Genomic DNA, 22,662 nt, shown 5'->3' with positions numbered 1-22,662 from the left:
TTGAAATCATAATCTGTTAATTCACATTTAAATGCACATCATCTGTTAAAACATTTAGTTTTATTAGTTAAAATTTAATTGTAATTGGTGGCTTTGCACTTAATACTTTATACAAATTAACAATTCTGATGTGTTTTGTAATGTGTATTTGATTTATAAACCGTCTGACTCTGTACACCTATAGTGCAAACAGGCACAGTAAATAAAATACTTTGCTGTAATTTGTGGAGAATAGGTAAATCAATCCAAATTAAGATACTAAGAAATAGTAATACGGAATTTCTTAAAATACAGATACTATTAACGGGGGTAAAAGCTTAACTCATCGATTTAAGACAAGATAAAAAAGACTAATGCGTGTTTAGTGTACATGCGTGATACTTCAGGCGTAGTATCGTTAATGAATTATTATGATCAAAAACTATGAAAAACTGATTGGTGTTTGGTTGTATACGGAGAGATATTACTCCGAAATGTGAAACGAATGAGAAAACGCACTTGTCGCAATAATAACAAGATAAAAGACGGTGTTCAGTCTGAACGATTGGTAGACTCACCATCTTGATTTAGAGAAGCATGAGAGAGGACCGGAAATACTTTTACGTCATTTATATAGTGCGCGCAGCAGCCGGACGTCTTTGGGTGATATAATAAAAGCCATTATTAATTTTAAAATAATTTAACATTATTTTCTTTATTATTATCTTAAACCTTAAGTAGAAAAATAGATTGTAAAAATGTAGTGTTTTTATGTGTTTTCAGGAGTGTTTTGTAGTGTATTTTACCTGTGATATTTGCAGATAGATACGTATAAAGACAGACGGTCTTCAACGTAAACTGGTGCCATTTTGTGGTTTGCAGCCGCAAAATAACCTGACTGAAAGAACAATACAGTTAATTTATTATCTTCTTGGTAAGTCCAAACAATGCAAAGTATAAATTCGTGTGCGTAGTACGTTTGTGGCCCATTAAGACTACCACTAGATGTCAGTAAAGGCTTTGTTATAGCACAGAGAACCAAGTCTCTCACCTTAATGCTTTTGTCAATGCTCAGAATTAGTCAGTGCAGATAAACCATAAACCACTTAATTGCTAAACTAGTGGACAAACACCGAATATTGAGAGATACCAAATATAGAAGTTTAAGAATCAGTCATTGAGACACTTATATTGATTGACCACTAATCTAAATGGACTGGTCCTTCTCAGTGTCTATGTATGTTGGTTAGTGCCCAGTGCACAGTGGATTTCTTTATGAACACTTTTGCTGTTTAAAATACCAGTCATCGAAGATCAAACCACACCTCTGTATGTACCAGGCAGTGTTGTAATTTTTTAGGTGGATTTCTGAGATTATGGGCAATGATTGACATTTGGCTGATGTCCTCTGGTTTGCCTCTGGAAGTGATTACAGAGTTGGGTTGTGGAGTGGAGCTCTGGTGAAGGGTGGGGGCAAAAGAGGGAGGTGTTCTTATGCAAGCAACTCTCAGCATGCATGTGCAGTCTGGAAGAGTGAATGTGTAGTTCCTACAGTTGACTGTCCCCTGTGTCACTGCACTTAGGGAGCTGTTGCCAAGTCTTTTTTACAGATGGGAATTGAAAGGATAAAACCAGGGCCCACCTACGCAAAGGTGCATTCAATCAAATATACTCCCTCTCATTTTACTTTGACCTTGTAATATGGCATTTAAGATATTCATTTCGGTGCTGGGACTTAGTCATACTTGAGGGAAAGTTTGCTGTGGCTATAATATTTGCATTGGTAAATTGAATTTGAGAATGGAAAGTGCCTGTCAGTGTGTGTGCAGAAGCTGAATAGTGTTTTAAGCTTTCATGAGACAGAGAAAAAGGGAGAGATGGTGACACAGGAATGTGTCAGTGTTCCTGTAACCACCATGCCCTTAAACTGCAGCAAATAAACATTCCTCCATTCATGTGTCAGAGCTGAACACTTGCCCACTGTTGCTGTAAAAACATAGGCAATAATTAAAACCAAAAACCCAATACTTTTTCCTTTGTCTTAAACAACATTTTTCTTCCAGTGGATTGCATTTCGACAATGTAACATTCATATATTTTTTTACCACCAAGACTGGATAGTATGGAAGTGTGCAAGACACTGCAGATTACTATATATCATTTGCATCCACACAGGCAACTTTTGTGATGGCCATGCTGGAGTATTGTTAGCAATGTAGTATCCAGTTAAAACTTATTATGCAACTATTTGGGAACTACTTCATTCTGATTGGTCAATAGTGCCATCCAGCGGTCAGATATTTCTTAATATTTACCATTGTCTGTGGTAACACTGTATATATCAAACTACTTATCGGCTAACTGAAACCGTTACTTTTATGTCTCCTGTATTACACCATGTATTCTTGTTTTACAAAAATTCATCTGTTACTGATTTTTGTGAAAAAGAGATACAGATAAAGATACAGATAAAGATACCTTTGAGATACAGATAAAATGATAAAATATTTTATGTCTATATATTTTTGGTAGCCTAAGTAACAACATTGCAAACAACGTTGGACCCTTATTGACTTTCATTGTATGGACAAAGTTATGTTCTGAAGAAAAAAGTTCTGCAAGTTTGAATCAGGGCACATAACTGATGAAGGAATCTTAATTTTGGGGTGAACTGACCCTTTAAGACTTTTTTTCCCCTGAGTCAACAGTAACAATTCACTTTTTTACAGCCATTGAAAAAATATGGCACCATTATATTTGAGCTTTATCTCTGTCATCATGTGGTTGCAGAAAGTGATTTAGCCTGGCTGAAAAACAGGCCTACTGAGAACCGCCCGTCGCCTCAATAGACTAAATCAAGAGGTCATGGTCCATTAGTGAGGGGGGTCGATATTGCCACCTAAATCATTACTACATCAGGCCTGTTCGCCCACACACACGCCGACGTACACACTTGCACAGACATACAGATATTATCATGCAGACTTGTACATTACACAGGCAGACTCCACTCACACATTGCTCAGTATTAGCCACAGATATCAGTCTAATCGTTTATACTTCCCACCCTCATTCCACAGACACATCCTCAGGAAATAAGTGGATTGAAGATTGTCACAGCTCCTATTTCTGTGGATATAGACTACTCATACCCTAAATAATGTAATACTCTCTCTCTCTTTGACCTTTCATGTCAATCTCATACCCTCAGCTCTGTTAAAAGCAATGTTATGTGTCTCAACCTCTTGATTTGTGCATTTTCTTTCATATGCTCAAATATTTTGTACTGAAACAGGAGGTTTGGACAGACATATCCAAAGATCTAAGTTACGCCACAGTCATCAAACATGATTTGGTATTTGGTATTTAGGGATGGGGAAATGTGCATGTGACCCAGAGTGCAAGTTAAGTAATCATTGTTTTCATTTGTTTGTTTTTTCTATAAGAGCAGGAATGTACATTTTAAATGTGTATATACATTAATTTGGTCGATATTTATGAGTCCACTAGCATAGAACTGGCTTACGGTTATCAAATATAGCTACACATGATATGCAGGAAAAAAAGCGAATTAATAATTTGTTACCTCTACTTAATAATTTGTTCCCTTGTATTAGGTAAATCTTGACCACGTTGAATAAATTCAATCCTTGTCTTACAATAGAATTGAATTCTGAATTCTTAATCGTGGCCAAATGACATATGTGGGGCTCCATAGATATAGACTAAAAGCCACAAATCTCTTTGTAGATGGATATTTTGGACAATTTCATGTGTTTTTGTCCATACTATGAAAATCCACAGGGTCCAGTGTTGTTTTGGACCCCATGGACCCCATATTTCAAGATATCTTATTTTGTGAAAGTCATTCAGGTTTGAAGTAAATGACGACACAATTTTCGTTTGGAGGTGAACCATCCCTTTAAATTAAAGTTGTGCCCATATGAATCAAATCAAATGATCTATTAGATCAGTGATCATACATCTAATTGCATTATGATTTCTAAACAATGATGCCAACTAATGCCCTGTCATCTTTAACATTTCTCCTCCTCAAGGAGCAGTTGCAAGGCAGAGTACGAGCGCATGATGGAGATGTTACAAGACTAGAGCCTTTGTGATGTAAGATGGCAGTTTCTCTGGAGCCACCATCTGCTGAGAGGGTCAGGCAGCATGTAGGGTTCAAATCTCCTGGATTCTGCCTGCTTCCCAGCTGCCATGCCCAGGCACTCCGAGATCCACACACAACCACACTTACACACCTCGCAATTATCACACACACTCGTAGACGCGCATAATCCCAGGCATGCTGCGCTGCCGAAACCATTCTCATCAGGGCTGACACTAAAGAATGTTGGGATTCTTGTCTTGAGGTACCAGTGTTTTTTCCTCCCTCTTTGGGTTTGTGCAAAATCCACACATTCTGTTGAACCCATGCGCCCACACTGCATCAGCCCTGCATGTGACCACTGCTCCACTGTGCTCTATTCAGCACGGTGACTCGAACTTTGCTCACATTCCATTTCTTTGGTCCATTTTGCCCGTCAGCCTGTTCCTCAACCCTTTGAATAGGCCCCGAGCTTAGAGGGAAAACAATCTCCCAGAATTTTTGGAAGAAGCTGCTTGCCACGTTATTTTTTTGTGGTCCATATATCATGTACCTGTTTGCTGTACTGTTCCTTTGAGTTTAAAGTGACTCTTTTCTTTCCTCGAATGGAAAGTAGTCATTCTACAACAACATCGCTTAGCCAAACTCTTACTCAGTCCAACCCAGTGAGGTTTTGCTTTGGATTTTTATCAAGTGATTTAATTTTTTGCCATTATTCTATTAGCTTCAAACCACGACTGGAAGGTTAAGTTTCTCGAAGTTCTTCAGAGACTCTCAAGGGCACTTATCGAATTAAAACTTTATTGCTCAGTTTTGGAAAAAGAGCAGAGCTCTCCAATTAAGGAAAACGGCAATTCATAAACCCTCTCGACCATGTTACTAAATAGAGATGTAGAGTGTTAAAGAGTTTTCAGCTTGCGGTTTTGCATCTATCGCAATCTGCGACTTTGTGCTTTTTGACTCGTCGGTTGCATGTGTCCATCACGCTCCTTATTGGCATTGAAAGAGAAATGAATTTATTTTTTTCTTGTGTTTCGAGATGCCTCCCTTTCCCAGCCTCCCTCCCTGCTTGCCGCCTGGCAGGCCCGTGTGTCAAAGGTGGCTGCTGCAGAACAGACTGTGGGAACAGCCGGTCAGCCTCCCCTGTCCCCTATTCCCTAACCAGAGGGGCAGCCATCAATCCAAGCCTGCTCGAACCCCTCCCGGCGCACACATCTCCGCAACCCACACACTCGCTCCCCAATAATCCGCGGAAGCAATTTCATCTCGACTCGGGTGGCGGCCCATTGTCGCCAACTCCTTCAATCTTTCCTAATTAACTCTCGCTTTGTCCCGCATCCGAGCTTCTGGACTCATCTCTACGACATTCCGATCGGGGCCGGTCTTCACACTCCCGGGCAACCCTCGGACCCTAATCCCACTGCACCCCTCCCTCCCGAGTAACTCTTTCCATTTTTTTCTTTCCCCCAACCTGCCGATCACCTACTTACAGAGTTAGGTAGGGGCATTAACTCCTTGGGTTTTTTGAAAGAAGAGGACGAAGGAGGGGGCGAGGAGGAGATGGCCAGAAAGCGACTCCAACCCAGACAATTAGAACAATGGGCCGGGCCTGTAGGAGGCTAACTCGCAGCGTCACGCCTGGACGGTGGGGTATTTTGTCGGTTTAATGAATTGTCCGTCAGTCCCTGGCTGCATCACAGGCCGTGTAGAGAGTGGACAGCAGGGACCCAGACACTAAGTCGGTATTTATTACACTGCCTTTGTCACTAATTGAGCTAATTATCAGTGACTCTTCAGCACTCCCACAATGACAGTAGCCCTCCACCCTCTGCCTCCCTCATCCCACCAGTGCCTGGGAATGCAGCCTGACTTTGCTTCTTTATCCCCTTTTTTTTATCCTTCTCCCCTTATTCTCACTATATCTTTACCATTTTTATTAATGCTTCGTATTGTTTCATTATTTTGCCTTATAATGCACATGCATACAGAAACTTCCTGTAAAGTCAAAGATCAGTTTCATTTGTTATTTCTATTTTATTCAGTATTATTTACCATTCAAGTAGGGAAGCTTTTTAGTTATATATTTTTTGGCGTGTTTTGGTTTATTAAGACAGTTGAATTGAGACAGGAAGTGAAAGGACTATGATTGGACATCGAGCTGAGATTCAAACTCAGATCGTCGGAGGCGCTACTATGCAATATGTAGAAGTGCAGCCCACAAGGTTACGGCTTTCAAAGAAAGTATGTATAATGTGCATTGTTTTTGTCTCGTATAACTTCACCACCAGTCAAAAGTTCGGAATAATTCAGAATTTTTTATTTTTTATTTTTTCAAGAAGTCTTTTATGCTCACCAAGGCTCCGTTTATTTGATTAAAAAAATACAGTAAAATAGTAATATTGTGAAATATTACTGCAATTTTAAATATCCATTTTCTATATGAATGAATATATATATATATATATATATATATATACTGTATATATATTCATATATATATATACTTTTTTTTATTTTTTTATTCCTGTGATTGTAAAGCTGATCCTTCAGAAATCATTATGCTGATTTAATGCTCAGATTTTACCAATTATTATTGCTGCTCAATTGTTAATGATGGTTCTTATTATTCATGTTGAAAACAGTTTTTGCTGTTTAATATTTTTGTGGAAACCATGGTGCATTTTTTCAGGAATCTGTGTTTGTCACTTTTGATCAATTCAATCCTTTTGGAATAAAAGTATGATTATTTTAAAAGTCTTACCTCAAACATTTGAGTGGTAGTGTATCACGGTTTCCACTAAAATATTACACAGCAGGACTGTTTTCAACATTTATAATAAGAAGGAATGTTTCTTGAGCATCAAATCAGCATATTAGAATGATTTCTGAAGGATCATGTGACACTGAAGACTGGAGTAATGATGCTGAAAATTCATCTTAGCCATCACAGGAATAAATATATCACAATAGAAAACAGTTATTTTAAAATGTAACAGTATTTCACAATATTACTGTTTTTACTGTATTTTTCATCAAATAAATGCAGTCTTGGTGATCATAAAAGACTTTCAAAAACATTTTAAAATTTGTATTTTATATCATAAAAATGTTTAATCTATGTTTTTTTCCCCCCTTTTCTTTCTATCAGTTATCTGTGAGCTTTCTCTTTTATCCTGTCAGCATTCCAGATCCTATTTCTCCTCTCATCCTCTCCCATCGCTGTGTGTTCTGGGATGCGGATGTGACGACTACAGCGGTGCTGCACTCCGTCTGGCTGACCTTCAGTGGCCCTGCGATGTGTTGCGGTGGGTGAGAGAAAGAATCGTCTGCCTTCATCCAAACTCTTGTGGTCGCGCTGGCCTCGGCAGCAGGGCGGGGACAACGCAACCTGTCATTATTTCTAATACCATTTCTTTATTTTGTTTCTGATATTAAGTAAGTGAAGCAAAACCGCTAGTGTTTTGAAAACATACAGATTTAACGCTGTGTTACACCACTGCCCAAATTCCCTCAGCGGTTACTGTGGATTTAGGGTGCTTAACTGTTCGATGAAGAGGGCTGGTCTTGTGCTTTTGGTGGTGGGAATGATGTTTAGAGGAACGGATATACTTTGCACACTCACATTGTTGATTTTAGGTTAAGTGCTTTAGACATACCCTGTCATACCAGGTTGCGGTTCTGAGAAATGATTGATAGATCATAAACTAAGCTGAGGAGAATATTCTGAGGAACATTTGGAAAGACGAACCTGTTATTCTGCTCAAACTGTGAGCAGTGTTAGGAAATGAGGGGTTCTCTGAAAACACAGATAATGAAAATATAAACTTTATTGTGCTATTACTCTATATGAAAACAACTTTTCTAAACTGAGCTAAAATATTTCATTTTATCAGCGTTTTTACCCTTTTCTAACAAAAAAAGCCATCATACAATAATAAATACTTTTCATTCACAATATTAAAAGATGGTGTTCAGTGCATGTAAAACACAAGTGTCGAGAGACAAGCAAATCAGGCATTTGACAAAGTAATCATGTCTCTGAGATGTATGTGGCCTCGTTCTGATCATCCATTTGTGATCATCTGTATAAGTTAGCACACAACTGGATGGAATTACTCATAAAATTGTAAATAATAATAGTGTATTCACCCCACTTTCAGATTAAGTCATTTTCTCACATTGCAAGTTGCAGCATAAATATATAGATCATATCTATTTAGAATATTTACAACATTTTGGTCATGTTAGCTGATATACAAAATACAGTTTCCATAATTGTGGCTCTTTCAAAAACATAAATGTGAACTGTTTGTCCACTGTAAACTAGGTAGTAGGGCATTTACAGGATTATCTTTACACACTTTTTTAAAACTAGCATGTACTTGTGCGTAATCGATGTAGTGTCTTTGACAACTTCTGACAGAAGTCTTCTTCTGTAATAGTAAACATACTTCTGTCAAAGCTGAATCGACGAGTCAATCTCAGGTCAATCTTAATTTTTCTCTTCCCAATACTTTTCCATCAGTACAATAACATGGTATACCACATAATAATAAATGGTATTAAAAAATGGCAGGAGACTCAAAGCAATGACGGGAAGTATGGCAGGTCCGAATGGGAAATCACGAGAGGTTGGGCCGAGTTCGGGATTCCGCTACATAGTAATCGGAAAAGGAAGCCCCATCCCTTGAGAAGCACTTCACACAGTTTTATGTGAGACGAGTAGGACTGCAGCTAAAGAAAACAAAACGCTAAAATATTTTAAAGAACCGCCCTCTTGTTAGAATTTTGCACTGGTTTATGAGAGAGCATGCTTGTGGTTCGCTAACCACAGGAACATCTGTCAAACTGTGTCCAGTTACTACTTTCTTGCTTCTATGTTCCCCAGAGTACCAGAGATGGAGATCAGGAGAGGAAAAGACAAGAACCTCAGGACTTGGTGGTTCAGCACCCTAAATTTTAAACGGGGCCTACATGAACGCTTTTTCCTGCTCATAGTTGCGCAGTGTGTAGTGGTTCTCGACCCATTACTTACGATTTGAAGCCCTATGCTGTAGTAACATCACCAAAATATTGTTTTTCAAGACCTACCATCAGCTAAGAGTTCTGCTCATGAACTTTTGAACTGTTCTCAGTAGTTAATACATTGAATATACTTGCCTATTCAACCAACAGAATGTGTTTAGTCCCTTTTAACCTTGCCATCCTGTCTCTTTTCTCCAGTATTTAAACTCAACATGTTTATTCATTCCTCTATAACCTCCAGATACCCCAATGGCCCCTTTATTTTACCCAGCTTGGGACCCTTTGTCTCTAGTTTCTCAGTTTGTTGTGTTTGTTCATCATAGACACTGATGGACAGTCTGTGTACTGGTGCAGTTGAGGCAGCTCACGTGACAACACCAGTGGAAAGTACAGTGGCATCTTTCTGTGACCTGCTCCATTCGAGTCTTGTATCCCCTTCCACAACACAGCAGCTCGCACCCATCCAGCGCCGGCGAGGAACTGTTGCAGGTACGTCCCGATGTGCCATGCGTGCCTGTTTTGCCATTGTAGGAACAGAAGTTGGGCGACTTTTCAAAGTAGACCAGGTCCCGAGCCGAAGGGAGCTTATGTGCTGGATTCTCCGGTTCCAGGTGGCGGGGGTCGGCTCGATGGGATGCACGATTGCTGCCTTTGTTGCCGTACACGACTCGGGATGCGCCATCGAAACGGTCCTTAAGAAAGTCTCCCACTACGCGAAAGCTGGGCAGTCTCATCCAGCACGTTCGCACAGTGCAGGACCCGGACATCCCATGGCACTTGCACTCTTGTTGCATTTCTGATGCGACTGTCTGTGGGGAGAGGAGAGAAAATGAATGAATCTGTTGAATACAAGAACAACAACAGCAAATACTGTAATAATTTATACATTTATATTGAAATTCTGGACATTTATATTGAAATTCTGAACATTTTGAACTGATAAAACTGTTATTTTAGTAGCTTTCCATCTGTACTTTGGGAAAATCCATTTATTGATAAATCCATTTCTGACATACTGGTAATTTGATGAGACAAATGGCCTCGGAGAGTTGAGTGTTTAAGGGGTCTCTTACCATTCTTCCTGCTTCATTGTTGTGCAGGTTGGTCAAATACCGTAGATCTCTGCCCTTCTCACTGGAATCCACAAACTCGCGCCCGAACATCCTGCCAAATTCCACATTGTCGCTGCAGCCTCCCCAGTGCCAGTCTGGCCCTCCAGGACCTCGGCGCCGGTAGTCGCAGGTGCAGGACTCAATGGCCCCCTCAGAGCAGGACCGAGCCACAGCGTGAGTAACACCAGCACTTGTGATGGCAAACACAAATGCAGTCTCACGGCAACCTAACAAAACAATAAGCACAACTTACAATCTCGTCTCCATCCAGATAATATTAATGTGTTATTCTCTTATTTCACGGTATGAGATATGAACAGTGTTCAGCAGATCGTTTAAAGCTTTCATACTGCCACTCTGAGAAACCATGCTCACCTCGATTGACAATTTTGCCAAAGACGTTGGGGCTGTGGGTGGTCGGGCAGTTCCAGCGCCGGTTACGAAACTGCCATTTGCATTCCTTGATGGCTGTATGCAGGCCTGCTGCAATGGCGTGCAAGATGCCAGGGTTTTGCCGGATCAGTTTTCTCTGACGACGACTTAACAACGCCAAGCTTGGGTCCAGCACCAACTGTACATTCTTAGAGTTGGTGAGGAGATTGCCTGAGGATGCCACATTCACAATACCCCTGGTGGAGAAAACGAAAAATTGACTTTGGTAAGTTGGAAAAAGGCCATTTCTCATCTGAATGGACTGAAATGCTAAAACTTTGTAAGTTAAGGTCTTGGGGCTTTAGACCATTTTATTATAAGATTCTCATTTATTCTGTATGTTTTCCTTTTTGGTTTGTGAGATAAATATATATAGCCTATACGTATGTAAATATTTAGGCTATATCATTATATATATATAATCATTGATTATAATATATACACTTTTATTTATATAGATAAAAGAAGAAAGAAGAACTTCATCCTTTGTAGTGTATCAATCAGCGTTTATCATTTTTAATTTTTAATTCCTCTTTGACCGCGATTATGCCATATACGTACAGCTTTAAGGCTTTGGCTCATATGTCGTGTCTAGTTTTAACCTACTCCGGAACGCTCAGCACATTACACGAATTCGACCCTGAAAACGACCTGGAAAGGAACTGCTCCCAGCCATAAAATAAATCCGCATTTAATTTATCCCACATTGGATTGAAAAATCTTGTCCCGTGTTCAAGCCACACTGTCAAAATGACAGAGAGAAACCGAGTGAGGGAGAGAGAGAGAGCGCGCGCGCAAGCAGTGGCTCTGAGTAAACAGGATGAGAATGCATTCATTTATTTGGGAAATTAGTTTGACTTATAATATATTAATAATATATAATATACTTATAATATTAATAATATGTTTTTTATATAGCCTATATGAAATAAAATAACAATGAAGCTCCGCATATGCCCTTCGCATGCTAACACAGTGTTGCACTTCAAACAACGGAATGACATTATAAATCTTTAGCTTGTCTAATATCTTTGATTGTTTAATTCGGGCCTACTAATATCATGCACTAAGCATCTAAGGGACTTAGATATGTATCATATACATTGTGCACCAGCCAAAAGAAAAAGAGCACTAATTATTCACATTCTAGGATGTACATGCTATACAACTATATCTTATATACTTGACACTAAATGTCATAGTAGCTATATATATTAAAGGCCTGTTGTATCTTACCACCACCGGCCGCTGTTGTTGACCGCCCCTGTGCCAGTGAGAGAGGAGACCAGGAGGACACATGCCGCTTTGACTGCGAGAAGCAACGCGAGGACCCGCATGATATCTGAAAGGGCAAAGTTAACCAATTAACCTCAAATGACATTCCTGCAATAATAAACGATGTCAGTCTATGTTATGTCTTTCTATATTAGATGAGCTGGTTAGCATCTTAACAATTATGAAATTAATAAAAATAGCAAAATAATTAGTGTAGTGCAATGAAATTATGAGATTTATGTTTTATTTGAGCCTTTTAGCGCATGGCGAATTTTATTAGCCTATAGAAATACGCTTTTGTTTACATATGTTTATGAAGTTTTACACGAATATCAAAATACTAATGTCAGGATTCTGTATGTGGCTCAACTAAAAATAGTCTACACTTATAAAGAAAAAAAACTTTAAAGGTTTAGAGCCAATATAGTCCAGATGCCATAAATTTCTTTAGTTCTTTCGAACACCATATGATGTTTTAAAGAACTAATGCTCATCTAAAGAACCCAACATCAAGAACTTTTTAGTCTTCAAAGAACCATAGCAACACACGAAACCCTATACTGTCCAAAATGATTTTTGGTGCTATAAACAACCTTTATTTTTGACATTCTAAAATGAAATAATAATAATAAATAAACAAGCAATTTGGTTGCATTACGCATCCACTTACCACTCCACATTCCAGTGCGACTGACAGCGCGGGTCAATGTTTATTCATAAAATCAGTGTAGAAGTCACAGAAAGGGTCCTGGATGGGATGCCAGTGCAACTGCTGCTGCTGCTCTTACAGTCTGTGTGTTAGTGATGCTCTGCTCACAGCACTGAGCGCGTGGGACAGTCCCGAAGACCTGATCCCCTCGGTGACTGATAGGCGACACATTGTTCACTTATTGAACGCTACAAGATGAATAAAAAAGGGATTTGCTGCTCTCATCTCCCTCTGTTTTTTTTTTTCCTCCCTCCTTTTGAGTGGAACTGAATGGACGGATAGCTTAATTCTTCTCATTGGGCACAATGAATACAGGAGGCAAAACCCGACATAAAGGAGAGGAGATGAAGAAAAGATCCGTTATAGGCGCTTTAAATTACATATCATTTTGTAATCCTCGTCTAGAGATTCCTCAGATACATTCAAGCGAAATCATATAAAATACAGTTCCTTCAGGCGTCTTCAATATACGCAGAGCAGATTTATTCCTTCTCATTGCAGTGAGTGTGCGCGCGCGCGCCATTTGTGTCTGCAGTTCCTTCTGCGTGGATGCTGTCTCGACACGGTTACTGTAAGAAGGGAATATAAAACATCTAAACTGGCTTTTTTTTTACCCGGAGTGCATGCATTACTCCCTTAACTGCGTCTCCTCCCTCTTTGCGCGTAAAAAGTGTTTTTATAGATGTCCATGCTTGCGCTCTGCACTCACCCGTTTGTACTAGCCTGAATAAAGCACATCAAGTGGAAACCTCATGCTATGATTATGGTAAAAAAAAATCTGGGCTAAATGAAAAGGAGAATATTAAAGACATGGGGCAGTGCTAATGCTGCTTCAGTTTCTCATTTTAAATGAGGATTGACCGGAGAGTGTAACAATCTTTTGTTTCAAACAACTACTTTTTTGTGTTGTGTCTCAAATTTTTATATATTTATGCATATGCCTAGGCTATATTTGTTTGCTACAAATTAAATGGGTTAGATGTCTACAATTTATCACTAAACAAATTAATGTCAACTTCAATGAGGGATGTTGGGTTGTAACGATACGTTGATTGTAACAGTAATAGAAAACGTGGACATTTTAAATTGTGCACATTTATTTATTATGGTTATCAAATGTATTTGTTCAAAATAATTATTCCATCACCACCCCATCCTCGTTTCATTTTAATCATTTAATTCAAAGGTAAATAAATGCCAAACATTTTATAAAATAGCCTATAGGCTATAGGTAACAACATACAGACGATGTTACACACCTTTTAACCTCAAAATTAATTCTATAAATCTTGAATTGTTTTCAGAGTCTTACAACTTCTAATAGCCTAGTAATTTGACCCCATAGCTCATTTCGTATTGGTTACACTGATGGTGTTACAACACTCCAGGTCATCTAATAGGCCATTCTTCGTCGTTTGCGACAACGAATAAAATAAGAAATTGTTACAGATAAATAACTCAACACATCTGAGTTTACAATGTGACACCACAGGAGAAATAGTCATGATAAAACTGTTCACCATCTGGACTGCAGACCTCACTTGATCGCATATGGTCACTAAAGGCACGAATAAAATAGTATCTTGCTGTCAGTTTTGACTCCATACATTTGTGGTATGCTATCGTCTGCACAAAGAAATATGATCAAGTGGCAAATATTAAATCAACGTGTTTTAAGCATATAAGGTGTTTGATGTCGCCATGAAAGAGAAAGAGAGCGCACTTTTTTCTCGGAGGGATTGAAGTAAATGGCTAACTGAAGGAAGTGCGCTTTTGTTAGTGGTATTTAATGAGGGCTGCTTTTCTGGGCTTAGCCTGCTCTTATACTCTTGAAGGATCTTAAACAGGTTTTCCTGAAACACTCATGCGATGCGGCGCAGATTAGCGGCAATCCGGTTAAAGGGACGCCTTTTATATACAAATCAACTTCAAATCACTTTTTAAGCCACTTAGATATACACGCCATGGCAAAATGCTAATGCACTTTTCATTGCCAGAGCTTAAGAAGAGGAATAGAGGTGATTAGCTCCAATACAAGAATTGATCTTCCAGAATAGGAGGTGATTAGCCCAAAACCAAGAACTGTTGTCAGGATTCTGTGTTAAGTATGGTTAAGGGTGGATTTAACTCAATTTCATGACATTAATCCCAATTCTACTACTGTTAATAGTAATATTAATAAAGATAAGACGCAAGATGCTCCTATAGGGTCAGTTAAAGAGTTTTTTTTTTCACCTGCTGCGCATAGTGCATAGCTGACCACCAACACGATAATCCCTTAATCTTGTAAACTGCTAATGCCTTAAAAATTCTGGTTTATTCATACATTCAGTGTTCAAGTCTTCTTGTATCATATCACGTCTCAACTAGAAAAAAAAAATAAAAACACTGACAGCTTGTATATTGAACAAACTTATTATGTGCATTATGCATAATTTGTTGGCCCACTATGTAATTGCGCATCCCTTTCAATGAGTCTTGACAAAAACCTCTCCATCATGGTCAGTTATGGGACTAATTATACGCACAAACTCAGACGTGTAGACAAACAAACGAAATAAGTCTATTTTCCAGTAGTGCTCTAGGCTATCTCCGGCAGCAACAGTCAGCAAAGCCTTCTCATTAAGAGTGTCGGGGAAAATGATGAATGTGGGTCTAATTAAAGTGAAACGTCACTAGGGCTGCACGGTGAACTGTTGAACTGATTCGGAGTGGGAGGATGGGCGGACACATGAACGCGCACACGCACCTCGCATTGTTCGAGAAGAGTCGCACGCCTGCCTGCTGCTGCCCTGCTCATTGTAGCCTATATGAATGACTCTTAGTTTAGTTTAGCTTATAGTTGACATACATGTTTACGGGGTAGCAAAATGTCTTTTCACAAGTTCTGCAGTATTGCAGGTCAGATAATAGGCCTACACTGTAAAAAACAAAAACAAAACAAAAAAACAGAAATAGACAGCGGACAATATAAAAACGAACAGCCTGCAAATGGTAGCACTTGACAACGGACAAGTTCTAGAAGTGTAAAAGCGATGCATCAAGTTACACACTAGAGGCAGTGTACACCATCAATTAATGTAAATTTACTCGATTTAATGAGTTTGCATAGTTTCAACTTAAATGTTCATTATTAATTCAATTCAAAGTGCAAAAAAAAAAAAAAAACGGAAATTAATTTATTGCAGATTGTCATTGGGCACCAAATGAATGTTAGCCTAGCCTACTTCAAATTTAAAGCTGCAATTAAAATCTTATTTAAAAAATGTTAATTGACTATTTATTTATTTAGGCTATTTACCTGAATTATACTTTTCTATTTAATCGGGTATCGGTATACCGATACATGGCATCATTTGGGGGTTCTTCAAAAACGGCACCCGAGAATGCCATTACGATACTTTAACAGGAAACAACAGTAATCACATGTAAAGCAAATTGCATATTATATGTGGTTGGCATAAATTACTATTTACATAGCAGCCATTTATTTTCAAGTGATCAACAAGGAACGTGTTAGCCTATTGCCCAAAACAAAGATGACAATAAATTCGCTGTTTATAGATGTAATGGCACAAATAGCCTATAATAGGCTAAACAAAATGATAATCTATTTAATGTTTTTGTTGTGTAAAAAGTAGAAATAAATACAACCAATTAAACTTAACCAATTAAAAATAGGCTGTGGTAGCCTAGGGGGGAAAAATTGGATTGTAAAAATAGATTACCATTGAGAACATGTCTATTGTCAGTCACTTGTTCAATGCACTTGATAGCCTACCAAACGAGATTTATATATAGTCAATGTTGTCAATATTGCTTCCATTAGTTGAGGCAGTGTTGGACTAGGCTACTGAAAACAACCAATAATTTATTTATTCATTGCCAGATTTATACTCATTCAGCATGAATAATATTGGTAGAGATAACACATCACATGCAGTTTCAGGAATATGGAGAATTTGACAGGCCTCGCTACTTTTTCATCGTGTTTAAAAACAAGCGCCTCAGGCGATGTTTGCCCACCCCGACGGCGCCCCCTCCTCCTCAGTGACATACACGCTCCAGTCCCAAGCTTCATCAAATGCTGCTTGCTCAACTCCGCTCCTCGCACAAAAGTCATTTCCAGTTCGCCCATAAAGCGATCCCACAGGTGTTTTAATGTCCCGTCGAGAAAAGCTTTCAGCGCAATGGAGTTACCTCACAGACAGTGTTTGGGACGAGTCCTGATTGTGACTGCTGCGCTTCTGTCACCTGCGTTCACGTAAGTAGAAAGGTAGATCCCTTTCATGGGATCTGCTGGAGTAAATCATGTTTGTTTTGGAAAGCCAGGGATTCAAAAACATGATTATGTACAATAGCCTCAAATTGTCATTTGCATGATTATTAGCTATTATTATTTAATAAAATATGTCAGGTAACGTGTGGTAGCTATCTAAAACTAGTAACCTCCTTAGTAAACTACTTATATCTAAAACCAACTAGTATCTATTTTAATGTAACTTCGGTAACACTTTGTTTTACAGTGTCCTTTGTGTTACAGGTTACATGTAGTTTCTAAAGTAGTAATTATTATAAATTATGCATAATTACATGCAACTAATCCCAACCCTAGTAAGTACATGTAGTTAATTAATATTACTTAGTACTTAAATGTATTATTACACTGTAACAAGGACACTTTAAAATAAAGTATAACCGTAACTTCTATATTAATGTTACTAGTATTTGTTTTTAATCATTGTTTTGTCCAAGTATATCATTTTCAAGTCAATAAAAGACTGATTTATTTACATAGTACTTATTCCTTTGCTACTAGACAAGTGACTCCTCCATTGTTACTGGTAACAAATTACACATGCTTGCTTGGCACTGAATAAATGGGAATCTGTAGTTCAGATACTGTTCAGTTGTATTCCAACTGTTGCTGGTACCTGTTTCACTCATTTTAATAGTAACAATTCATTTTGGTTTTCCTACTAACAGAATAGACACAATTCTGGTAATTGTTACCAGAAAGAGTTTTAATTTTACTGTAACTGTGAAACTTATGTAAGCTCTCTCACTTTTCTCAAAACTGTCAGTGGGCATAAAGTATTTATTAACATCAGTGTGTTATGATTTGGATCTAATACTTCCCACAAATCTTTTCCATATAGTCATTTTCTCATCAGATTATCCTCAGGCATGCCAAGACACTGATAGAAACCAGGGCGTTTGAATATTCATAGATGTTTTATGTATGCCTCTTGCAAGGTCGCAGCCTTGTTTGAGTTGCAGTGCACTTGAGCACACAAGTGTTTCCAACTGCTGAATCTCTAGAATTTGTCACTTTTTTCTTTGCCATATTTAAAATGTTCCAGTAAGCATGTATTGATCATATTATTTGAAATGAATATGGCACCATAAAAACATCCATTCCTTTTACAATCTTTCCTGCGTCTCGCTAATGACTGAATTCATTGTCATAATTTCTTCACATATGTGAGTCATTTAAAAAAGACCACATGTGATGCTAAGTAACACCAGCCTTCTGCAATATTTACTGCATGCGGTGTTACTTCATAATGATATCACTGCTATAAAATTAATTTTCTCCTTTCTCAGGGTGCTGGGCAATGACATCCTTGGCCTGAAGGTGGCAGGAGAGCCAGTGCTTACCCCCAACGCAGTGTGTTTACGACTGGCTGGCCTGACCAAAAAACAGATGCGTCTGTGTGTGCGCAGCCCTGATGTCACAGCCTCTGCTCTGCAGGGCATTCAGGTTGCTATTCACGAATGCCAACACCAGCTCAGAGACCAGCGCTGGAACTGCTCCTCCTTGGAGAACCATGGCAAGTTGCCCCATCAGAGTGCCATTCTCAACAGGGGTGAGTGGATGGCAAAAGGGGCATGGGAAGTGCTGAAGTTGAAGTTGTAGAGAGAGCCAATACAGTCATAATCCGGGCATTGAAATGCTACAAATGCCAGAGAGGCAAATATCAGCGTTGAGTCATTGTTTAACGCATTTGTGCCATGGAAAACATATTTTATGAGATTTTAGATAAAGATCATTATAGATAATTATATCACCAGCTGGCTCGTGCGCACTTCACTTTCTGAAGGCTCTGTTTACTCTCTTGGCAGTTTTATTTGCTATGTTAAGGCCCATTCACACTAAGGACCATAACTATAAAGATAGTTTTAAAAATCGTTCTAAATTTAATAGTGGGCACACCACAACTATAACGTCACAACTATAACAAACAGCCAATCAGAATCCATCCACCTTTAAAATTCTTAAACATTTAAAGAGTCAGATGACAAAACTGCAGCACAGCTTAGTCAGGTTAGACGCCATATTGAGTTTAATGAGGATGAAAATGAGGCTGTGAGGTATAGACATTGGCTGCGTCCGAAATCGTATACTCTGTTGAGTAGGTACTTATTTTGAATAAGTAATTACTTCACGGCTGCTAAAAAAGTATGTTCTATGTAGTATAAGTGTGTGTAGTATGAATGTAATCTGCACATGCTACATTAACCATGCTGTCATTATCATGTGACCTACCAGCGTCAGTTACTGTACGTCACTTCACTGCCATTCATAAATCCTCTCCCGTGGCCTCATGGGAGAGTAAAGTGTCCATCGAATGCTCGCTTCAGAATCATCCGGGTACTTTTTGCCTCCTCTTTTATGAGTACCGTAAATTCAGACATACTTCTTTTATCACATACTGTTTTTCGGCTACTATATAGTAGGGAAGTATGCGATTTCGGATGCAGCCTCAGTCTTTACAGTGGCACACACAGTGTACAGGTCCTAGATCACGTAATTGTCACAACTGTCGTTGACAAATATCGTTGTCTTATCATTGGTGTGTCCTTGGTGTGAACGGCCCTTAAAAGTGCTCTCTTTCATCCCAGGTTTCCGAGAGAGCGCCTTCTCGCTGTCGCTGCTGGCTGCAGGTGTCATGCACTCGGTGGCTTCGGCCTGCAGCCTCGGTAAGTTGCGCGGGTGTGGTTGCGAGGCTAAACGTCACCTGGACGATGACAAAATCCGTCTCAAGTTAACCCAGCTCCAACTTCAGACTTTTCAGAGGAGTGGAGTGTCCATAGCAGGTGCAGGAGAGAACACACCTGAGATCAGTTCACTCCAGGGCGGTCTGCCGGCCAATCTGCGCTCGTCCCACCCCATCAGTCTCCTCAAACCCTTACCAGATGAGGTCACGACGTTACAGGACAGCTGGGAGTGGGGAGGCTGTAGTCACGATGTTCGTGTTGGCGTACGGTTCTCTAGGGATTGGCTGGATTCCAGAGGATCTCCTCGTGATATACACGCTCGTATGCGGATTCACAATAATAGAGTGGGCAGACAGGTGTGGTTTTATATGTTCAAATCTAATAATCATTTCTAATAATCTGTATTGCATTATATGGTCTTTCAAACAATGACAACTGTGTCCTAAACGGGTGTGAAATAATAAATGTATATTGGAGTTTTGGGTTGGGATTGTGGGTCAATGACACTGTTTTTTTAATCTATTAATTTATCCAAAAACACATGCAAATGCAATTTATACATCCAAATGTTTTTAATTTCTGAATTTAAATGAAACTTTTTTGGATGTTCCCCAAAAACATAATTATATTTATAAATTAATAATTTAATAATATTTGTAAAAAAAAAAAAAAAAAAAAAAATTACATTCAAAAAATATATATTTAAAACATTTTTGAAAATAATGATTAAACTGTGTACACATGTTTCAAGATGTATTCAAGATGTAAGAAAAAAATATTTTTATGGTTGCACTAGACTCTTAGAGTAATTACATTTTTCAATAAAAATATAAAAACCAATGTGGGTACATTTTTAAGAACTTGTGCATGTGTCACCAGATTTATAGATAGAAAGATAGATAGGTAGATAGACACTAGACACTCCACTAGATAGATAGATAGATAGATAGATAGATAGATAGATAGATAGATAGATAGATAACTACTGTCTCAAACTTTTTTTTCTTATTGTAGACACTATCACTAGTGCTTGTCAAATTGCTTGTTGGATCACTCATTCCTGGTTAGGACACGGTGTTAAGCATTTGATTGCTAACTTTAAAATACACATATACTATATTATTTTTATTATGTTTTTGACCTTAACAGGTAGTTACTGACAACATGAGAAGAAAGTGCAAGTGCCATGGCACATCAGGCAGCTGCCAGTTCAAGACCTGCTGGTATGTTTCTCCTGAATTCCGGCTGGTGGGGTCACTGCTACGCGAGAAATTTATGACTGCCATCTTCATAAACTCTCAGAACAAGAACAACGGGGTATTCAACTCTCGAACTGGTGTGAGCGCCGGCTCAGATCAGCTCAGAGGCCGGCGACGCAGCATCTCGCGCGAATTAGTGTTCTTCGAGAAGTCCCCGGACTTCTGCGACCACGAGCCCGAGGTGGACTCGCTGGGCACGCAGGGTCGCATCTGCAACAAGAGCAGCCCCAGCATGGACGGCTGCGGGTCGCTGTGCTGCGGCCGCGGACACAACATCCTCAAACAGGCACGCAGCGAACGGTGTCACTGCCGCTTCCACTGGTGCTGCTACGTGCTCTGTGAGGAGTGCAGAGTTTCGGAGTGGGTTAATGTGTGCAAGTGAATGACCCAGCTTGGTCCAAATCTCCATTTCCTTGTTTTTGGACCGGGAGGCAACAACCTGCAGCCTGCCATACCGAATGTGACTGCCTGTGTGTTTGGCTCTCCCACGGTGTGTCTGTTTATCCATTTCTCTCCTTCTTTTAACCTCCATCATCTGGGATCCATTTGCGTTGTGTTGCTGTTGTTATTCTCAAAATGCCAAGTCAGAGATTGAGGAGGAGGTGACTCATGTCATTTGTCTTTTTTTCCTCACTTGGAATCTTCAGCCTCCAGCATGCAAAAGGCCCAAACGCCATCTGCACTCCTCCAAATAACAAGGCACAACAGCAGGAACAAATTATTCCTGCAAAATATAGGCACTGCTACGGTCAACCTTTTTTTTTTTTTTTTTTTTTACTTTTTCAAAAGTGCACTTAATGTATATTCCTTACTTTGGCAAAATGTTTGAGAAGTTTATGTTGTAATCATTTACGATGGTGAAAAACCATCTGAGTTGGGTTGAGGTTTCAAAACACCGTATCTTGCAGCGTTATGATCTTTGCCCACGTTGATCGTGAAGAATCAGTGGCTCTGATAATTGAATGGAACATTTCAGTGCCATTTCATAAGATGTTATAGAGAAACTTTCCCAAGTCTGGAGCAAATCTTGGCCATCGACAGAGAATGTGCCTTGCGTAGGGGTCTGAGTTTGGTTGGTTTTTATGAAAACCAGGACAATTGTGAAGTTGATATGCTGTGTAACCCCATCCTAACCTTTATAGAGACAGACCAATCAGAAAACGGAGATGGATAGAGTGAAGGAACGACTGGAGAACACTTGTGCCTCCCGTGGATTTTTTGCAGCTGATTAAAAACAGTCACATCTCATCTCATACTGCTGAACAATACTGGATGCCAGATGCCTTCGATGCAAGAATGGAAGACATTCATACTCTAAAGTCCTGTGTTAAGCTGTATTTAAACAGTTGCCATTACAATCTTATTACAGTGAAATTGATGTATACAGTCTTAAAACTTTCATTTTGATTAAGCAATGCTTAAGAAATCAAATGAATTATATGGATAAATTAACTTTCATATATTGCCGCCTTTTGCATTTTCAAGGAGAGTGTTGAGAATTTATTGTTGTAATATGTTAAGAAAGCCTCAATTTTAATGTTAAGAAACCTTTCTTGGTTTATTGTGTGTATAATCACACTGGTTTTAGAACCATAAAAGACCCTCTAGAACAAAAGAGGGGTCATAGATCGCCGTTTTAGATATAATTCTTCTCTTCTGGAGATTTTTTTTTTTTTAACTGAATCTGACCTCTCATAATGGACAACAGGGATAGGCTTTCATAAGAGTTCTATAAGCAGATTAAGGCATGAACCTGTCTTA

The 22,662-nt window shown here is 39.0% G+C and overlaps 4 protein-coding genes across 7 annotated transcripts in view; 2 read left to right on the top strand and 2 right to left on the bottom strand.

Moving 5' to 3' along the window:
* Positions 1-632, bottom strand: part of rps26 (ribosomal protein S26) — a 1,312-nt gene extending 680 nt beyond the window's left edge. The window contains exon 1 of the mRNA XM_079849640.1: positions 558-632. Coding sequence (XP_079705766.1) covers positions 558-560 — 3 coding nt within the window. The 5' untranslated portion in view covers positions 561-632. The remainder of the gene's footprint in view (positions 1-557) is intronic.
* Positions 1-9,502, top strand: part of ikzf4 (IKAROS family zinc finger 4) — a 21,945-nt gene extending 12,443 nt beyond the window's left edge. The window contains exons 9-12 of one of the 3 annotated variants that reach the window (XR_013819030.1): positions 4,038-4,142; positions 6,198-6,328; positions 7,268-7,392; positions 9,436-9,502. The gene's annotated coding sequence lies outside the window, so the exon portion shown is untranslated. Of the gene's footprint in view, positions 1-4,037; positions 4,578-6,197; positions 6,329-7,267; positions 7,393-9,435 lie in introns of those variants that run through there. The other 2 variants (XR_013819031.1, XM_079849611.1) reach the window with 2 other exon arrangements.
* On the bottom strand, positions 9,430-15,821 carry wnt1 (wingless-type MMTV integration site family, member 1; the record flags this gene model as incomplete). The annotated part of the gene is made up of 5 exons (XM_079849637.1): positions 12,602-15,821; positions 11,893-11,998; positions 10,600-10,853; positions 10,186-10,451; positions 9,430-9,921 (listed from the first exon to the last, which is right to left on the bottom strand). The coding sequence occupies exons 1-5, from the start codon at positions 12,609-12,611 to the stop codon at positions 9,430-9,432; spliced, it is 1,128 nt and encodes a 375-aa protein (XP_079705763.1). The 5' UTR covers positions 12,612-15,821.
* Positions 10,752-22,662, top strand: wnt10b (wingless-type MMTV integration site family, member 10b). 2 transcript variants are annotated; one of them, XM_079849638.1, is made up of 4 exons: positions 10,752-10,882; positions 18,248-18,510; positions 19,547-19,998; positions 20,792-22,662. In XM_079849638.1, exons 2-4 carry the CDS (start codon positions 18,348-18,350, stop codon positions 21,281-21,283), a joined length of 1,107 nt encoding a protein of 368 aa, XP_079705764.1. In that variant the 5' UTR covers positions 10,752-10,882; positions 18,248-18,347; the 3' UTR covers positions 21,284-22,662. The 2 variants fall into 2 exon arrangements, with proteins under 2 accessions (XP_079705764.1, XP_079705765.1); XM_079849639.1 differs by lacking the exon at positions 10,752-10,882 and adding an exon at positions 16,772-16,904.

This window comes from Squalius cephalus, assembly GCF_949319135.1.
Source record: "Squalius cephalus genome assembly, chromosome: 18".
NCBI classification, from domain to species: Eukaryota; Metazoa; Chordata; class Actinopteri; order Cypriniformes; family Leuciscidae; genus Squalius; species Squalius cephalus.
Note: the sequence above shows the minus strand (reverse complement) of the source record. Positions and strands in the feature narration are given on the sequence as shown.